Source organism: Hibiscus syriacus, unplaced genomic scaffold (genome assembly GCF_006381635.1).
Source record: "Hibiscus syriacus cultivar Baekdansim isolate YM2019G1 unplaced genomic scaffold, ASM638163v2 tig00110044_pilon, whole genome shotgun sequence".
Lineage (NCBI taxonomy): Eukaryota > Viridiplantae > Streptophyta > Magnoliopsida > Malvales > Malvaceae > Hibiscus > Hibiscus syriacus.
This window is the reverse complement of record NW_024062574.1, coordinates 1495518-1516144: the sequence shown is the minus strand read 5'-3', so window position 1 is coordinate 1516144 and position 20627 is coordinate 1495518. Positions and strand designations below refer to the sequence as shown.

Genomic DNA, 20627 nt, shown 5'->3' with positions numbered 1-20627 from the left:
ATATTCGTTAAGGGTTAACGACGGAGGGACTTAAACTAGATGGTTCAATTAGGGACCATTTACCCTTAATTTTTAAACTTGTGACAAAGTCGGACATACCTTAAACAAAAGGGACTATTCACAAAGTTTCCCCTATAATATATTAAGATTTTATTTTAAAAAAAATTAAATTATTATTAATAATAATAACATTTATGTGTTATTTTTTAAAGATAATGCAATATAACGTTTTTATGTATTTAAGGTTCAACTTCGAGTTTGAACTTCAATAGAGTTAAGTTTAAGTTTTTTTATTTAGAGCTTTTACAAGGTTCAATCATGATTTCGAGTTCGAGTCAAACTTAAAAATTTTAAGCTCGTGAATTTTGGAGCAAAGTCTAACTTAATTTTAGAGTTTTCAAGTCAAGTCGATTTGAGCTTCAATTGCTTTGAGGAGTACAAGTACAATCATAGTAATCGAAAGAATAAATAACTAATGACCCTTATTTGAAAAATTAAGATCAAATAATTCCTTTTAAGGATTAAGTGCAAAGTCCGAGCATAAGGGATTAAAATTAAAAAAATCAAAGAGTATAAGGATCGACGACATAGTTAAACCGGAAGTCTTTTAAAGCATATAACGAACTTTACGTAACGGGAAAATCTAGCGATGATTGAAGGGTTTTATAAAGGAAAAAAAGAGAGAGTTATTGTTATGAATAAAAGCTGGATTTGATGATTGAAGTGTGAAAATGAACGTGTTGGGTCAACTTGTTAGAAGCACGCATCAGAAAATTGGGAAAAAAAAGAAACTGATAAGATCAAATCAGAGACGAAGACATTGACTCAGCTCAAAAGTATTCATTGGTGTTGAAGAAAAGAATTGAAGAAAAACATGGTGTTTTTATGGCTCATGTTTTAAGTTTATCCATTGGATCGGGAAATGCAATTTAGCATTTAACACCACACAATTCTGCAATTATGTTCATTCATCAATTAATTGCAACTAAATAACTCTAAAAATAAACTAAAGTATGGGTATCAGCACGAATCGAGTGACATCCGTGGTAAATGAATCGTTGTTGTCCTTTGAGGACCTATGTTTAAGCACCATAAATGTCAGGGCATGAACGATCAATGTCAAGAGGCTGAAGGTTATCTTTAAACAGATACTATCGTGTACTTACCCCATATTTATCAAAAATAAGTTCGGGAATAAAGAAATATCACATGTTCTTCTTTGTTATAATCAATGTCACTAAAGAACTTTTCTTTTTTATGTGGTTGGGAATATTTTGTTGTGACTAAAACTAATCTTAAATATGAAGTACAAAATATTAATGTCTACCTTTTCATAAAGTAGTTGGTAATAATTTAAGATCATTGATTAAGTGATTATTATCATTTTTTTGCTACAAAGATAAAAAAACGACGTCGTTCTCACCTCATGCGGCGTATTATTTTATAATTATTCATCGAACTAATAATATATATATATATATAAAGTAATTATTCTATCTATTCAAATAAAAACTCCACATGCAGGTCCAAAATATTATCCCATGTTGTTGTAATATGCTTAAAAAGAACATTATTTGATACTTATAGAGTCGAGCCCAAGAAATACCCAAAATTGAAAAATAAAATGACCTTTTAATCCTTTTGAAAATAATCAAATTTTAAATTATTTAATGGTAAAACTGTACATCAACCTCAAAAATTTATAAATATCTCCAAAACAAGTACAATATGGAACGAACAAAAGGGAAAATTTTAAACAATTCATGTTCTTCATAAAATGTGGGGAAAATAGGAAAGGCATCAAAAGAGAATATGTGAATGGAACATATGAAAAGGGTAGGGATAAGGATGGATATTATGGGGTTGTTGTTATTCTTCATTTGCCTAACACTTTAAAATTGTAATATTGTATACATTATTTTACATTAGGCATCGTTGTTTTTTGGGTTTTGTGGCACTGATTACTGTTGGTTATGTGTTGTTGTGTTGATGATGAATTAAAATTTTCGGGCACTCTTTTTCTTACAGCGGAGATTTTCTGTATATACAAGGACTCTAGACCCGAGACCTGCTTAAGTAATTTGACAATAAAGAATTGACAAGTGTCTAATTTTAAGTATAGTTTTGGGGGTATTTTAGTAGAAGTCTTGGTAAGAAATTTGAAGAAAAGTACAAGTATAGCATTGCACTAAAAGCATCTGATCTCACTATCACATTTGAATTATTATTGTTTTGACCCCAAATTGCTACACCATGATTTTGATGGATTGGAAATTGAACCCAAAAACAATGTGTTATAGGCCACTCAAAGTCTGAAAACAAACGTATGGACCATTCTTTGTCGCAATCTGGCTAAATTGTGTGTGGAAAGTATGAGCATGCAATTGGGCTTGAAAACTACGGGTCCTCGTGACTGCTGAAAAATGAGATATTAGTATCGATTAAAAAATATAAAAATAAAATAACTAATAAAAACAATAATTGTGTCGTGGTATTAACCACTACTTTAGGATCAAATTTGTCTTGATGTGTGTAATCACTACAATAAACGAACATCCTCCAAGGTTAACACGACTTTTCAAATTTTGTACATTCGAAAGATGGAGTGGACTTTAATGGTACTACTATTCTCTCGAAACTCAGAATTAAAACTCAAAAACGACACGAAAACAATAAGAGGAAGGACAGAATTTCAAAGCAAATATTTGCTTTGGACATATCAAAATAGTTAATTCGAATCTAAATATATGAAAACCCATCAACTCAATCTTTATTAACTATATCAAAACAACACAAATATGATTATAAAATGTTGTCCGTTGAAGAAAAGTCGACAGTTAAGGGTACAATTTGTTCTCCTTTTGTGTTTGGTGGCGATGGTAAAGATTAGTTGTTCAAATTGGATTGTAGTAAAGTAAGAGTGTTCAAAGTGTCCGGTCTTTTAACGCCGCAAAACAAAGGAGAAATGGATTCACATGGGTGACATGATGATATAATAAACCTATGAATTTTAATAGGGTAAAATATGCATTTAGTACCTAAACTATCAGTTTTGGTCTGTTTTAGTACCTAAACTTTTATTTTTTTTCAAAACCATACCTAACATTTAGTTTTTGTTTCATTTTAGTGCCCCGCCGTTAAAAACTTAACGGACGGTCTAACGGGCATAACTCCGATGGACGGATGACCAATCCGAATGGTGGACCATAAGAGAATGACGAGTCGACCAACATAGTCCAGTTCCAGACCCATCGGACGGTTGACGACGAAGATCAGGGGATTAAGAAGTCGAAGAGTCTATCATCGATTTGGGGAGAATGAGGTATTTTTCTGTGAAACGAAGGCTAGAATAACGTTTAGGAGGTCGAAAAGGTGTGGGCTAGAAAGTTTGGGCTTCACTGGCCGACATATGCGAAGACCAACGACTGTAGATGCGGCAACCGACGATCCCGTACGTTAAGTTTTTAATGGCGATGTATAAAATGAAATAAAAACTAACGTTAGGTATAGTTTTGAAAAAAAATTAAAAGTCTAAGTACTAAAGCAGACCAAAACTAATAATTTATATACTAAATGCATAATTGACCCATTTTAATATGATTTCAAAACGTGACTAATTTAAATATAAACTTATCAAGTGGCTTTAGTGATGAAACAAAACATTGTTTTTCTTAAAAATTTCAAGTCCGAACAGCTACGTCTGCATGATATATGTTATCAATTGATTAAGAAAGTTATAAACGTAATTATCTTGCAATCATTCCCGACTATTCCAAAAATATATATATATAACTAATTTAATTTTAAATAATTGAAACAAAATACGAGGAAAGGAAACCTCAAATGTGGTGGAAATGCAGCCATAGACAGATATTTGTTTCCACATGAACCACATAAGTTGGAAGAGATCCTACACTCCATATGTAAAATTCCAGGTCTCATGATTCAATGATGCTGATTATGAAACAACCAAAATGCCTAAAATTATACTTTACAATCTATTGTTCTAATTATTCATAAAATTATTGTGAGAATCAATCATTATAATATTGATTAAAAAATAGGATAAACTATGTATTTAGTACTTAAATGATCAGTTTTGGTTTGTTTTAGTACCTAAACTTTTAATTTTATTCAAAACCATACTTAACTTTTAGTTTTCATTTCATTTTAGTACATTGTCGTTAAATACTTAATACGTTTAGTACTTAAACTATCAGTTTCGGTCTATTTTAGTACCTTAACTTTTAATTTTTTTTTCCAAAACTTAACGTTAAATTTTGAACGGGTTACTAAAATAAAACAAAAACTAATTCTTTTAATGGTGGGTACTAAAATGAAACAAAAATTTAAGTATGGTTTTGAAAAAAAAATTAAAAGTTTAGGTACCAAAACAGATCAAAATTGATAGTTTAGATACTAAACGCGTAATTTAACCAAAAATAAAACAACAAACACATATTTGGATATCACATTATAGCGGCATGAGAACGTAATCATCATCCTAGCAATTACATGCATGCGTAATTACAAGAGGCTATGATTCTCTTTACATGTTTGACTGGATAATACATTATAGTTCACTGTATTATGTTCGATAATTTAAATTATAATTATACTATAATATAAATTTAAGTTTTAAAATAATAATACAAAACCAAATTATCTTCTTTTAATAAAAATAAAAAATAAATTATGAGACCGAAGAATATAATTATCTGTATAATTACATAAATTCTTGTCTTCATCTAAAACTTAAATGAGACTCACAAATTATAATAATTAAATAATTAAAATATTTTAATCATATAGTTGTAATAAACTATAAAACTTGTAAACGTGCAACACGTGAAAATATTAATTATTGAAAAGTAAACAACTTTTTAACATGGATCCAGTCTCTACAAACCTTAAAATAAATGATTTTTAAATAATTTATTTTTATTAAATTAATATAAGCCTTAAGTATAAAATAAGTGATCACACTATATCTATTTTCATGAATAGGTACTTATAGTATTTTTCGGCTCATCCAGGTACCTATCGTTACAAATATTACTCATTTAGATGTTCGGGCTGTCAACGACGTTAATTTCCCCCATTAAGCGACATGTGTCACAATCTGATAATTTAAATTTTTTTATAAAATTTAAAATATAAAATCATATATATATTTTTAAATAAAACACAAATTTTGAAATAAACCCAAAACTTTGAAAATCTTCATTTCAACCCCTAAACCAAAGTCAACCACCACCCTTTCCAGTAGACGAAGCTCCACCCGACCTCACCTCCCCCCGACAATAAAAAATCCTATGAAATCGTGACCGATCGATGATGAATTGATGTTTTATACCCCTCGAACACTAGGAGGATGATAGGGACTGCACCGACGGTGGTGGACGTGGTTGGAAAGGGAGGCGACAGTGGATTAAGGGTAGGATTTGGAGATTTTGGGGATTTGGAGGCTATTTTATAATTTAAGAGAAATTAGGTTTTTTATAAATATAATAATATTATAAATATAATAATATTTTAAATTTTTTTTAAAAATTAAATTTCAACCATATTGTGACACATGTCACTTAACGAGGGAAATTAACGTCGTTGACAGCCCGAGCACCTAAACGGGTAACGTTTGTAACGTTAGGCACCTGGATGGGCCGAAAAATGCTGTTGTGTCCCCTTAACATGTGTAATATATTTAACGTGTTATGTTATATGTTGCTATCTGTAAACATGTTTGTGATCTAATTATATATATATATATATATATATATTTGACTTATGAATACTGTGACATCACCATTAATTTGTATGTTGATGCATTTATGATATCTGCATGAGATCCTTTATGGAGGGCATAATCCTCGTTCTGATATTTGCATGTGATTTATTCCCCGTTCTGACATCTGCATGGGATTTATTTCCCGTTCTGACATCTACATGGGATTTATTCCCCATTCTGACATATGCATGGGATAAATTCCTCGTTCTGACATTTGCATGAGATTTATTCCCCATTCTGACATTTGCATGGGATAAATTCCCCATTCTAACATCTGCATGAGATAAATTCCCTGTTCTGATATTTGCATGAGATTTATTCTCCGATCTGACATTTGCATGGGATAAATTCCCGTTTTGACATCTGCATGATATTATATCTCCGTCCTGACTCTGTTTGGTTAGGAAAAATCAAATAGATGTTCCCTAGAATCTACGCCATTTGAGTAAAGGTAACAGTTAGTGTTCACCTCTATTCCCCCTCAGAAGGCGATCCTTAGTTGGTAATCTATCCTGGATACAAACCACAGTGACATCGCAAACTGAGGGATGTGCGACGAAAACCAAACAAACTTTGCCTAAGGTTCGCTTCAAGCGAGTCAACTGTCAAACCTCTTTAGACTTCCCAGAACAAGTCTAGCAACCTAACCTAACATCCACGAACTAGGTAACCATTTATCTTAGCTTCCACAACTTTCTCCAATACCAGTTGCAAAAAAAAGTGGGCACAAACTCCATAAATGATATATCCTTCAGCACATACGCATCCGCCCTTCTAACCCAAATAGAATCAGACTTAACAACCAACGCTATTATGTGTTGAATAATGATAACCTTATTCCAATCAGCAAGGTCCAGTAGTCCAAGACCATCCTTTGATTTCGACCTGCAAATTTTGTCCTAACTAACACGAGCACCACTATCAGCCTTGTCATACCTTTTTTAAAAGAACCTAGAGAAAATTTGAGTCAACCTCCTAACCACCGCTTTAGGTATCACAAAGTGTTTATCCCAAAAAGCTTGTATGCTGTAGAGAACACTTTAGACAAGTTGGAGATGCCTAACATAGGAGAGAAACTTGGACGTGCAACCCTTTGAGTATCGAATCATCATCCAAGGTGGGTAGTATCGATACTCTACTTGTAGTATAGTACCATGATGTCAAGTATCGATACTCCTATGAGTATCAGTACCAAAAATACATTCTGCTATTGAAAATGGGACTCAATATCGATACTGTCACCCTGAGTATTGATATTGTAGGGACAATATCAATACTCTCCCCAGCATTATCGATATTCCATGCTTTAAATCTCTAAATTTTGTCCTAATTCTACCAGTATCGATATTGTTCATCTTGTATCGATACTTGAAATCAGAAATGTCTTATTTAAGCTTGAGAAACACCTAAAAATCATCTTTGATGTCATAATTTGGTTCCTAATCATGTTCTAAAGCTTTAGGGGGTTACTTAGAGTTATAAGGTTGCATAAAAACGTCTTCTTGACACCTAAAACGTGATTTAATCATGAATTCAAAGATAAACCCTAAAATGCATAAATATCCAAATCCTAGCAAATTATTTATATTTATGAAAGCCTTAACACTCCAAAGAATTAGAAATACACTACATTGATGTTTGAATCCCAAAATGAAGCTCCTTTAGTTAGCAATCATACTCCACCAAGACTTGGATGATGAAACCCTCACTTTTCTTGCAACTGAAGAACACAAGACTTTCAATCATTAAAACGATGTTGATAGGAGAAATTTAGGACGAAAATGAAGTATGAAATATACCTAAGAACTTACCTTTAAGCTATAGCCACTTAGAGAAGTTGAAGGAGAAGGAAATGGAAAGGATGAGATGAAGAGAAAATGAATGAAATGAGATATAAAAATTCTCATCTTTATAAAATGCAATCATACACCAGCCATTAAATTTAAATAAATAAATTGCTTAAATTTAATTAAATTTATAGCTCATAAATAAATATTTCTTTAACTTACAATAAAATAATATTTTTTTTCTTTTTAAGGTTAGGGTTTAAGATTTATGATTTAGTATTTAAGCTATATGGTTTAAGTTTATGATTTAGGGTTCAATATTTGTGGTTTAAGGTTTAAGATTTAGAATTTGGGATTTGAAGTAGGGTTTCAGGATAAACACATACAGATCAACAAAATAAAAATTTTCATATGGGTAGGCACAAAATAAAATTTCAGAGTGAGTACCATCAGTAAAATAAATAACTAATCGAAAGAATTTCGGATTTTAGAGTGAGCACCAGCCATCCTGAAATACACTCACATCCGCCACTGACAGATATAATAATCATATATTTAAATAAAATTATATCATATTGTATGTGTCACGTCTCTCATCCATCACAAGTCTTCATTCTTTCCTCCTAATACGGTTCTTAGATCGGATCAAATAAAATTAAAAGAAAATTACGTTAAACCATGAAGAAAAGGGAAACTTAGACAAGAGATGGAGCATATGGAGGTGTTGGAAATGGGAGAAGCAAAGGCACTATGAGTATGCTTGAGAACCATTTTTCCTTGGTCGACCAAAGTTTATCAATTGCCCTACAAAAAGTGCAACTCTATTAATGGAACTCAAAGATAAGGACATTTGGCACTAATAATATTCAAAGTAAATGCATATAAAATAGGTAAGGACATGCACAAAATTTGCATGAATGCAAATAATTTTGTCCGGAGACACCTCTACAAGGCTCTTAACCTTGTAGTCGTGGGATCGAGTCCCATGGTTGACAATTCATAATTGGAGGTCTTCTACGGAAACTGCTCTCAACCTGACGTTGGGAGCAGCCTACTACCCTACCTCCCCTCAGCTAATTTTTTTTTGTAATAATTCAAACTGTTGCTTCAATCCACCACTCAACGTGGCCTGATTGTGCTTATGTTGGTCAAAGTTAGTTTCCCTCCACATGCAAAAAAAAATCTATTTTACATATAAGCAACATAAAGGCTTGAGATTTAGATATTAGAATATGTATATGTATGTATATATATATATATATAAATCAACATTGTCTAAACGAATAACCCGTTAATCGATCTTAATAGTAAAAAGAAAGTGTTATTTTTCTTAAATAATTCGGGTTTAAATAATTATATTTGTAGGATGTGCGTGGATAATTACTTCATATATTATTGTTATTAAAAGAATGAATGAAATCCATAGGATCATCTTAGCTAAGCTGTTCTATCATGCTAAGTTAATCCTTTTATAGGGTTAATTGTGATGGCATCCCTAAACTATTGTTCGGGTTTTGAATTAGTACATGAACTTTAAAATATTCTAATTAAGTTCTCAAAATAATAACATTATATACGTGATGTCCTTCAAGCAGCTTACTGACTACCTTTAGCATTGAACTTGAATTTGGATTTGACAATTAAAGCACATTAATTTGCCTTAATACACTTAAAGCACATTCTGGTCCCCAAATTGTACCCCTTCCCTCACTTTAATCCTTAATCTGATTCACTGTATCATATTGAATCTTTTAGTTTCATGAGCCGACTGACAGAGCGTATTAAGGCAAATTAATAAGCATAATTAATGATCTTTTGGGTCAAAACTCATTGGAGGTCCCCTCTCTTTCTGCCTGCCTCCATCAGGTCCTCGGTTATCCACACACACTCTGACGGCCTATATAATTTAATACTTGCATTGGCATTGTGCATATCACAGCTAAGCTTTGCGATGGAACTATACTCCAATAGTTAATCATTCTAATTAAAAATAATAATTAATTATCGATCGGTCTAACAAGATATAATATTAAAATTTTTAAATAATATCATTCGAATTTTGATATTGTGAATAAAATGAATTATATTAAATATATTGTATGATAATAAGATATCAATAATTATATAATATATATTTATATATAGCATGATAATTAATGGTCCCCCAGGCTTTGCAGTGTTTAGGGACATTGGCCTTCATGCTTGAGGACTTGGAGTGTATTCCTGATCAATTGAATTTCCCCAAAAACCACCATGAAAGTTGATGGTCTTCATCACCCCCCCTAGCTCTCCCTTTTTCAAATGGGCCTTTGAAGATGCTACTAAACTCTTGTCTTCTGACCTTTTCCTCTTTGTCCCTAACTCCAATTATTAACCCTACCATACTTATAATCAAATGAAAAAGCAATATTAAAGCATTAGGATGTTAATTAAGATATGGGCAAATCTTGGAACAAGCTTTTCAGTAGCTGGACATGATCATTTAACACTTGTCAATTTTATTTTTCGATGACGAGAATACCCTTTGACAAAATGAGTTTTGACCAGATATACCAGATGGGTCAAGCTATTTCAAGGGGCACATTGGTCAATGGGAGAATGTATTTGATTCGGATGTCGCATGGATTCAAATTTACTATCATGTGATCACATGCTTAAGATGAGTTAAAGGAAACTAAGCTTTTTTTTTTAAAAAAAAAATATATTTCCTTTGCTTATCCAAATAACCAAAGACAGAGTCAGAATCAAATATCGAGAGGGACAAAGTATTTAATTTCAAAATAATAAAAACTTATTATGTATTTAATCTAAAAATAGAGGGTAAAAGTCTCATTTTACTTAAATTTAAACTAATAAAGACCTAAAATGTTATTAAACTAAATTTTTTTTGGAGGGGCAATGACCCTCCCACTCCCTATATAGCTTTATCCCTGCAAATATCTGATTAAAATTCTCACTATCACTAATTAGTCTAACTTGATTTGATCTGATTTTAAATATAATCGAGGTTTATATAATTATCAATATTAAGAAATCTTAAAGAAATAAAAAAAATATAATTCTTAACCTTGTGGTCGTGGGATCCAGTCCCACTGAGGGCAATTCATAACGGATGTCTTTTACGGAAGCTGCTCTCAACCTGGCGTTGGGGGCAGCCTACTACCCTACCTCCCCCTTACCCCATTATATATGGGAATAAGGTCAGCTAAATTAGTTTGTTTTTTTTTTATTTTTGAATCTAATAATACCAATTTTTATTAAAGTGATGAGACTTTGTTGTAATAATTAATATTTCTAAATTCTAAAATATGATTCAACTAAATCAAATTATCAAAAAAAATATTTACTAACACTTTTCAAGAGACTGTATTGAGTGTGATTAAAATTAATAATTTATAATATATTTTCATTATCAGAACTAAAAAAAAACTTTAATGAAAAGAAAATTCAATAATTATATTTTCCCCAAGTACATGGAAGATCTTACCGTTACATTTAATAAAAGAATAAGATTATATATATATTTAAAAATATTTTAAACGCTCCTCTGCCAAAAATCAATTGCAATTGGCTTAACAAAATACAATTAAATATTTATAAAATGCAGAATTTTTTTATTCATCACTTATTTCGAAGTTTATAGTTACACGTGAAGCCAGTGAACTTCATAATCTGATTTAATTAATATTTTAAGTATTTTTTTAAATATGTTAATTTTATTTCAAGGAAAAGGTTTTATTTTATTTTTTATAAAAATAAACATTGTATTAATTTTTACATAAAAAAAGGAAAAGTCGTTTTTGTCCTCTTGAAATCGTAGAGTGTAGTGTTCATGTGATGCTTACAGTACTAAACACCACAGTAGCTTTTAAAATCTCACCGTCCACTCCACAAAGTAACAATAAATAAACCAACCACATAATTAGTTGACTTAATTCCATCATAAGTCCCCCTAAGATTCGAATTTTAAATTAATCTCTAAAAAATGACGCTTTAGCTTGAGGATTCGAATGTAATATTTTGAAGTTTGGGAACTAAATTAGAACTTACCCTATAGTTTGGAGACATCGGATGAGTTAACAGCAAAGAAACTCCAAAAATGCATTTCCTTCCACCTTCCTCCCTTTATAAACCGCAAATCCCATGCACATCTCATTGTACTTTGGATCTTAAAGAATGGCCATGGAAGCTGTTCAAGCAAGCTCTAGAAACAGCACAGAGCCGAATTCGAGCCCGAGGATTTCGTTCTCAACTGATTTCCTTGATGAAACCAACTTCATATCCATCAACCCATATTCTCAAAACGAAGAGATGGATGAAGAGGAGAAAGATAAAGCAAGAGTTGCCGACTTCGAGTTCCTTTCAAGCAAAGTGAGCAGCCATGCTATGTTGACGGCCGATGAGCTTTTCTTCGAGGGAAAGCTGCTCCCCTTTTGGCAGAAGCAGCATTCTGAGAAGCTCAAACAAATCAGCCTAAGAAAAAGTAAAGAGGAGGAAGATGAAGATGACAATGGTGGGATGGTGGAAGAGGTTATAAACAAGGATGAGAGCAGCAAGGTGAGTTGGTTTGTCGATGACGACCCGTCCCCGAGACCACCGAAATGTACCGTGCTGTGGAAGGAGTTGCTGAGGCTGAAGAAACAACGCGCTTCGTCTTTGTCGCCGTCGTCTTCCTCGTCGTCCTCGAGCTCGTTGGACGACGTGGCTGCATCTGTAGAAGGGAAACAAGGGTCTGGGAACAGAGATAATAACCATGTGAAGAGGATAAAGAAAGGGTTGGAGAGAACAAGATCAGCAAGCATTAGAATCAGGCCAATGATTAATGTGCCTATTTGTACACAAGTCAAGAGCAGTGCATTGCCTCCTCTGTTTCCTCTTAGGAAAGGAAGATTAGAGAGGTGAAGGCAAAAAAGAACAAAGCCATTGCTGAGTTTGATCTGAATCTAGGCTTCTTCAATATGTCCCATTTACTTTTAATTTTCAAATTTTTCTGCTCTTTCCCCCCCTAATGTCTAGATAAAATCTTTGAATATGATGGATGGAAGTTCAATTCAGATGCATTACAATGTAAATGTAGACCGATAATTTTTACTCTCCGGTTCTTTCCTACTTGGTTTCACTTTCATCAGGCAGTAGGGATGGACCGAGGGGTGATGCGATGCGGTTGCACCCTTGGAAATTTCAAATTATTATATAGTTTAGGTAATTTCAAATTCCCAAAATGTCTAACATAAGTTCTTAAATTCACACTCTCTAACAGATCAATCACTAATGCAATATCAGAGCTAGAAAAATGAGCAGTCATTTACAGAACGCCACATGCAAAGATGCAGAGTTCTAAGAATTTTCAGGGCCCCAGTCTGACAGATCAGCTAAGGATGAACGGGGTCTAAACAGCAATGAATTATTTTTGGGAAAGAAGGGAAGGATCTGAAAAGGGTAAAATGGCTCCTGGTTCGTCATTTATGAAATACATTTAAAATTTTGGTGTATTTTAATGCATCTGATCTAAGGCATATAGCATCCAAGTACAAAGCAAATGAACCTTCACTATCAATGCTTCTAAAAGGTAAATGCCATCCAAAATTCTAAGAAGAACTAGACAGAAAGGACTCATTTTTACCAACAGCAATACATCCTGGATGGTAATTCCATTAAATGGTATTTACCACTAGATCTGGTAACTTTAGACACAAACTGATACAAATACATGAATGCGTTAAAACTTATATAACATGAATTTTCGGTCTATTTTTCACTCTTTATCCCTCCCTGTACCAGTAAAATGGTGCTGTTTTCTTCCATTTACAAAAGCATTTACAGCTTTATATTCCAGGTAAAGTAAATAAATCACATCTCATAAGAAAAATATAATGGAATGAGTTGGTGAAGTAGGGCTAAGATTTACAGACGATTTACAGACTGGCTGAATAAGGACAAGTATTTTTAGTACAAATAGAACTGTGGATGCTCCAACGTGCAAATTATGAGAACTTTACAATCAAACAGATAACATTGGTGAAACTTCCAGCAAGGTTTCAGAACAAGATGATATTTTTTTATACAGAATAAACATAGACACAGAATTTGGTGAAATCTTTGACCATTCCAGTTGCGTGATGTTACCTCTGAATGCATGTACAATCTACTTACGAAGGTGCAGGGGATAAAAACTGATTTCCAGAAGTCCTAAAACAAATTAAAACTTTACATTAATCCAACAGTTTATAATTCAGAAGGTTTAAAGCTTGAAGTTTATAAGCTAAGAATGGCTTGGCTAGTGTAAATTTATACTTACCTCAAGTCCAGTCCTGGTTTTCCAACAAGGCTATCCGGTATCCGCCCAGTCAGATTGTTGTTTTGCAAGAATCTAGACCAAACAGAAAACTAAGTAAAAACAATCTAGACAGAAAAACATAATTGAAGGTTATAATATGTATGTGTTGTCTAGGATGGCATTTTTTCACGATATTAAAAACTCGAATCTTATCCGACCAATGGATTTTCTTTTCCTTTAGGTCTTGGCACTTCACTTTTGTAAATCTAACAATTTTATGAAAGCAACGGATGGTGAGTTTATAGTTTTTAAGCTACTAAATAGTGCACCTATCATAAAGTTTTCATATGTTATCATTGCCCGGCTCTGTATTTGGAAAGGAAAAAAGGATAAAGAGGTAGAGTGTACATTCGGAAGAATCGGAACCACCACTACTAACAACAAAATTAAGATAAAACAATGAAAATATGACTGAAAAGTTGAAGGACGGAAAGCCGATACAGATCTAAATTTCATAACGGAACTCAACCCTTAACCACCTATGCTTGGCAAAGAAGTGAAGGACCACAAACTATATGAAATAATAGCTGTTCCCTCAAATATATAGGACATATCACATGTCAATCATACAGAACTCATGTTTTAGCTCAAAGGAGATAGATAAACCAAGAAGAGGGAATTCTGGTTGATTAGAAATTTTAAAAGTCATGTTAAACCAAAATGAGTTTCTATATAGAACTAAAGGGATGGGGCAATTCTAAATGAAATTCAAGATCAAACACGAGATTTATTCACATTCAGTCCTTTCCAAAGACACCTACATTTTCTCCCTTGGCTTCGTCACCAAGAAGTTCAATCAACTATGTCTTCAATATTACAACTTCATTTTCAAGGTTTCACTCCCCTTAAATTTACAAACTCAAGATAATATACATAGATTTTTTTTTACCTCACAGAGGTTGATTTTTGCAAGTTTTTGGTACAATGAGGGGTAAGATAATAACAAACAAGGGCTGGGTGCAAGAGATGAAGAATTTAAATGTTTGAAAATTGAATGCTTGAAGAATTTAATCTACCACTCTTGTACTTGTAGTGTTGGAAAGGCCCCATCTATGGTGAAGATAACTAATAGGTCTTCATTTATTGTAAAAAGAACTGTTGGCTCTGATCCAAACTCAACCCTTGGTTTGCTGTCAACTGTCAAGGGACAAGGGTTAGATCCGTTCCTTTAAGGTATCGACTATCGATCATTTTTACTTTCCAGTCAAAAGGAGATTCAATTTGAATAAAGATCGATCATTCCTAATTCTTCTGCTTCTCAAGCCAAAGGAATTATTCTGTTCAAATAATGATCGATTACTTATGATTGTTGAGCCAGTTTATCAAATCTAAGTACCAAAGAATTGACTCCTATGAATAGAGGATCGATCTCTTCAGGTTTGGCAACCAAAGTGATCATTCTATGAGAAAAAGGATATAGATTATTCTCAAGCCAAAGGAATTATTCTGTTCAAATAATGATCGATTACTTATGATTGTTGAGCCAGTTTATCAATTCTAAGTACCAAAGAATTGACTCCTATGAATAGAGAATCGATCTCTTCAGGTTTGGCAACCAAAGTGATCATTCTATGAGAAAAAGGATATAGATTATTTTCACTATGGAATCAATGCTTTCTTCAAAAATAAAAATTCTAAACTTCTTTTTTCGAAAAATTTCTACTTTGTAACTTCAAAAACATTTGACAAAAAATTATCTCTTTAAGAACTTTGTATTTGAAGAAAAGCATTAAGTTTGATATATTGAAATGTTTTGAGAAAAGCCTGGATCAAAACTTCACAAGGAGACATGTGAAGCAGTTACTATCATTGAGACACCACCTATGGTTGTTGTTGGAGTTGCTGGATATGTCAAAACTCCTCGTGGTCTTCGTACTTTGGGCACTGTGTGGGCTCAGCATCTGAGTGAAGAGGTGAAACGAAGGTTCTATAAGCACTGGTGCAAGTCTAAGAAGAAAGCTTTCACAAAGTACTCCAAGAAGTTTGAAACTGAAGATGGTAAAAAAGACATTCAATTGCAGCTGGAAAAACTGAAAAAATATTGCACTGTGATTCGTGTTTGGGCCCACACTCAGATAAGAAAAATGAAGGGTTTGAAGCAGGAGGAGGCTCATTTAATGGAGATTCAAGTCAATGGTGGAACTGTTGCCCAGAAAATTGGCTTCACTTACAGTTTCTTTTAGAAACCTATTCCTGTTGATTCTGTGTTCCAGAAAGATGAGATGATTGATATGATTGGTGTGACCAAGGGAAAAGGGTAAGAGGGTGTGGTGACCAGATGGGGTGTTACCCGTCTCCCACGTAAGACCCATCGTGGTCTTCGCAAGGTTGCCTGTATTGGTGCATGGCATCCAGCTAGGGTTTCCTTTACTGTTGCCAGGGCTGGCCAAAATGGCTACCATCACCGCACCGAGATGAATAAGAAAGTGTACAAACTTGGAAAGGCTGGACAAGTCACATGCCGCCATGAGCGAATACGACGGGACTGAAAAGGATATTACTCCAATGGGTGGATTCCGCCATTATGGTGTGGTGAAAGAGGATTATTTGATGATTAAAGGTGGCTGTGTTTGGCCAAAGAAACGTGTTGTTACTTTGAGGCAATCCCTTTTGCACCAAACATCTAGGGTTGCTCTCGAGGAGTTCAAGCTCAAGTTCATCGATACGACATCCAAGTTCGGCCATGGGCGCTTCAGACGACACAGGAGAAGGCCAAGTTCTATGGGAAGCTTAAGGCTTGACTTGGGTTGTTGGTGTTGGAAGTGGAAAGGTGGCTTGTTGGTGTTGGAAGTGGAAAGGTGGCTTGACTCAGGGACATGGTTGTGAAAAAGTATGGGGAAGGATAAAAGAAGATATATGATATGACAATTCATATTTTGTATTTTGTCTTGTTTTTCAAGACCAGCTTTAGTGTGCTTTCCTTATAAAAAAAATGTTTTCAAGTATTTTTCGAAGTAAATAGCATGAATCATATACCATAAAAATTAACTAAAAACAAACAGAATGATCACAGATTTTACGTGGAAACCATAGACGGGAAAAACCACGGACATAGAAGAAATTCACTATAGTCAAAATTGTACAAGAGGGCCAAAAGGAATTCGAGTCACTATAGTCGAAATTGTACAAGAGGGCCAAACAGAGGAGAAGAGACAGATTCCTATATTAATGGAGAATGACATGACCTGAAAATATCCTTGTTAATAAAGCCCTAAGTTGCATAATGTTATCTTCGAATTGATCCTTGCTTTTTTGATACCCAGATAAGCCTTATATGTCGATTTGCATTTAAATTAGCCCTTATTTCAAATGAAATATTGATTTATGTTTTTGTTTTAGACATAAATTAATGGTAGGCTGGTAGCTTATTTGGATACAAATTAAAGGTTGCAGACTTGTTTAAAAACAAGTTAAAGATTAAAGGCTTATTGGGATACAAGTTAAAGATTAGGGGCTTATCAGGATGCCAAATAAAGTTTAGGTCTTATTTAGGTGTAATAAAAAGATAAGGGCTTGTATAAATAAAGTGACAAAGTTCAAGGGGTTATATATTAGCCAAATAAGAATGACTTACAGTTCACGCAATCTTCCAATGTCACCAAGTGATGATGGAATATCTCCATTGAATTGATTGTCTTCCAAATGCCTGTTAACAAAAAAAAAAGGTAGCATATTAAATGTAGTTTTCATATAAAACCATTAGACAATTCTACATAAATGCCCACGTACCAACTATTTAGGTAGCCAAATGACTCAGAGCAAAAAGCACAAGAGAAAAATATACTTACAATATTTCTAGTAGCTTTAATGAACTGAGATCAGGTATTACTCCTGATAAACTGTTATTACCAAGCCAACTGTTGAGAGAATGGAAAATTCAATTAGAATGATATCATCTTTGAATTTTATCACTTGAAGTCTACTTTTGATACCATACATGCCACTCAGTGCAGTTAAATTAGCAATGCTTGATGACAACGATCCCGAAAGACCCATACTAGTCAAGTTCCTAAAAACAAACAAAAAACAAGTTCAGTTGTTCGAGCAACAATAGATGATGCTTGGACAGCAAAAAACTGCATCTTAACTCACAAAGTTATCACACGAATCCGTTCACCCTCGGAACATGTAATTCCAGTCCACGCATAATCAAGAGGCAGGCAAGGATCACCGTTCCAATTAAGTGGAGGATTCCGCAACCTTTTTTTGAAGTTTTCTAAAGCTCTAACTGCAACAAGAAATTGAGATAAAGGGTTCATTCTTGACATAAAGGGTTCTTTGCAACCAGTAACAGACAATCAGACAAAATCAGTAGGAGCATTTTCAAAGGAAAAAATTCAATTTGATTTCACACAACAGCAGTAGAAATCATTAGAAAACATACCATCCCTTGTATGAGTTCTTCCTCCTAGGGGAAGAACATTAAAAATCTCCCCCGCATTGATTAAAGGACTGATATTCGAATTGGCAGCAGGACTCAAAGTGATCTTTGTTGGACCAGCAAGTTGCCAACTGGTTGCGAAAACCGCAGCTCCAGCCGAAGTCACTCCTAAATTGCTACAATACATTACATCATTTATGTGTATGTCAAGCAGTCTTGAGCTTGACGGGATCGAATCACTATTATCCGCAAAATACAAAGCAATGTAATAAGTAGAGTTTGGAAGTGACAAAGGCGGCCAACTCAACTCCAGGGCCCCTAATTGATCCGTTGAAAGTGCTCCTTCGAATACTTTTGAAGGGGGTATATTCCAGAACCCAGAAACAAGTGGAGTATTGTTGCTTGCTATAACATAAACATTTCCTTCATATGGCTCCCAATATCGATCAAATCGATCATCAGGGTATCTGGTTACAGCACAAAGCATTTACAATAAGCAATATCAAAGGAACCTTCCAAAAAACAGAAACTCCAACTTCAGAAATTTTCAAAGTGAGAACAAATATGGTCGAACAAAACTCAACTCGACATCGAAAAACTCGACTCGGATTGACTTCACTCGTAATTTTATAAATTTGAGGTTTGAATTATAAAATAAGACTAGACTAACTCGAATAACTCAAACTTTTTAGTAATTAGTAGATTGGGTTTTAAGTTCAAGTCGAGTCCCTCAATTTTGTATGATATAAGTATATCGCATATGAAGAATATATGTATATCATATATAATTATAGAAAACCGTTTAAATTTGAATCAATTAGTACTATAACATTATAAATATTTACAATTAAATTTAAACAACTCGACCTGACTCGAATTTCATAAACTTGACTAAGAAAAAATTCAAATAAAGTTTAAGCTATAAAATAATACCTTCAATGACTGACATAATTTTTACACTCAATCAAATACTCACCCTAAAAACAGATGTAACCCACTTCTTTCACAAATTACAACAATATATATAGATATAGACACACAAACAACTATCGTAGAAATGATATTGGATTATTTAGCCATTTTTATTTAATTTTTTCGTGATATAACGTGCAAAAACTACGAGAAAACATAACAACAAACTGAGCCTGCAAAAATAATTTGGTTGAGAATTACCTGATAATGGATCCATTGTGTCCAAAACTGTGCCTAGCAACCAAACTCAAAGCATTGGAATCAAAATGCGTGGTATTATACAGCGAATCCCCCAAAATAAGCATCTCCAAACTCGAAATAAACGGGTCGGACTCCGTATACGTATTCGGAGCAATACAAACACTAATGGTAGTCCCTCTAGCTTCAAACACCGCTTCGTAGGACGATGGCTTTCCCTTCTGATAATCCTCCGTCGTGTTCACCACCCTCCAGAACGTGCCGTCCACCATCTGATCGAAAACGGGAGGCGAAGGAAAACTCAACCCGTTGACTCCGCCGTAGTAGTACGTCGTCCTGATCAGGTACCTCGCACGTCTGTAAACGCGTGCCACGTAGCAGAACTTACGGCGCAGATTGTTGTGAAGAGGGAAGGATCGGACGGTGGAGAGAGTGGGGGAGAGGTCGGGAGCCGTTAGTTTCTTTGACGCACCTGTGGAAATGAATTCCCCGTCGGGAAGCCATTCTCGGCCGTCTATTACTGTTCTCGCCGCCGCGCCGCAATCGATCAAATATCCTACAAAAACACTTCAACAAAACGTTAGAAGAGGATATAAATGGAAATAATTGAAATCCTATGCACCTTTTAATGAAATAAGCATATGAGTTACCTTTGGGGGGTCGTTGGGAGAGGGAAAGTGAGAGAAACGAGAGGAAAAGGGAGGAAATAAAGAGCGAAGGAGAAGACATAGAGGACATGATATGGAAGATGTACGGGAGAATTGAAGATGAATTCGTTGGTGGTTTAAAGTTTTTTGGTGAGTTGGGGCACCCGAGTGAAGAGTAAGTCGAAGACTGAGTCAGACCGGGTGTTGAACGAGTCAAGGTGGAGGGGAAGAGTGAGTCGTGGAAGAGAAGGAATGGAAAAAGATTACTTACGCGGGAAAAAAACTAAACCAGGTCAAAGGGCAGCTCTTCTCTTCGTTTGATTGGCTGCTTTGTTTTTTCTTTTAATGTCTAGTGGTTATTTGCCGGTTAAAAAATTGATTAAAAAACCCAAGCACCGTTACAATCATATATCCTTTATGATTTTTAATGATCGATTTGAATATATGTTATTTTAACTAAAAAAATGTTTAGGGGCTATTTAGTAAAAAAATCCCAACTCAAGGGCTGATTTATGTA

General features: G+C 34.0%; 2 protein-coding genes and 1 pseudogene across 3 annotated transcripts; 2 read left to right on the top strand and 1 right to left on the bottom strand.

Annotated features, from left to right (window-relative positions):
• The first annotated feature begins 11714 nt into the window (after window positions 1-11714).
• Window positions 11715-12597, top strand: LOC120213819. Its single transcript, XM_039211880.1, has one exon. It carries the CDS (start codon window positions 11752-11754, stop codon window positions 12475-12477), a length of 726 nt encoding a protein of 241 aa, XP_039067811.1. The 5' UTR covers window positions 11715-11751; the 3' UTR covers window positions 12478-12597.
• On the bottom strand, window positions 12158-20375 carry LOC120213816 (probable LRR receptor-like serine/threonine-protein kinase At1g67720). 2 transcript variants are annotated; one of them, XR_005524813.1, is made up of 10 exons: window positions 20114-20375; window positions 19467-20019; window positions 18297-18760; window positions 18005-18140; window positions 17850-17921; window positions 17701-17769; window positions 17487-17558; window positions 13867-13945; window positions 13702-13761; window positions 12158-12286 (listed from the first exon to the last, which is right to left on the bottom strand). XR_005524813.1 is itself a non-coding variant. In XM_039211879.1 (9 exons), the coding sequence occupies exons 1-8, from the start codon at window positions 20199-20201 to the stop codon at window positions 13870-13872; spliced, it is 1530 nt and encodes a 509-aa protein (XP_039067810.1). In that variant the 5' UTR covers window positions 20202-20375; the 3' UTR covers window positions 13441-13761; window positions 13867-13869. The 2 variants fall into 2 exon arrangements, 1 of the variants encoding a protein (XP_039067810.1); XM_039211879.1 differs by lacking the exon at window positions 12158-12286 and having other exon boundaries at window positions 13441-13761.
• LOC120213818 lies at window positions 15673-16661 on the top strand (annotated as a pseudogene).
• Window positions 20376-20627: the final 252 nt, after the last annotated feature.

Bases quoted from the DNA above. Each gene is read 5' to 3' on its own strand.
- LOC120213819 (XM_039211880.1), top strand. From the start codon at position 11,752: ATGGCCATGGAAGCTGTTCAAGCAAGCTCTAGAAACAGCACAGAGCCG.
- LOC120213816 (XM_039211879.1), bottom strand. From the start codon at position 20,201: ATGTCCTCTATGTCTTCTCCTTCGCTCTTTATTTCCTCCCTTTTCCTC. The intron at 17,922-18,004 runs GTGAGTTAAGAT...GTTTGTTTTTAG, and splicing joins CGGATTCGTGTGATAACTTT to GAACTTGACTAGTATGGGTC. The intron at 17,770-17,849 runs GTATGGTATCAA...TTCTCTCAACAG, and splicing joins TTAACTGCACTGAGTGGCAT to TTGGCTTGGTAATAACAGTT.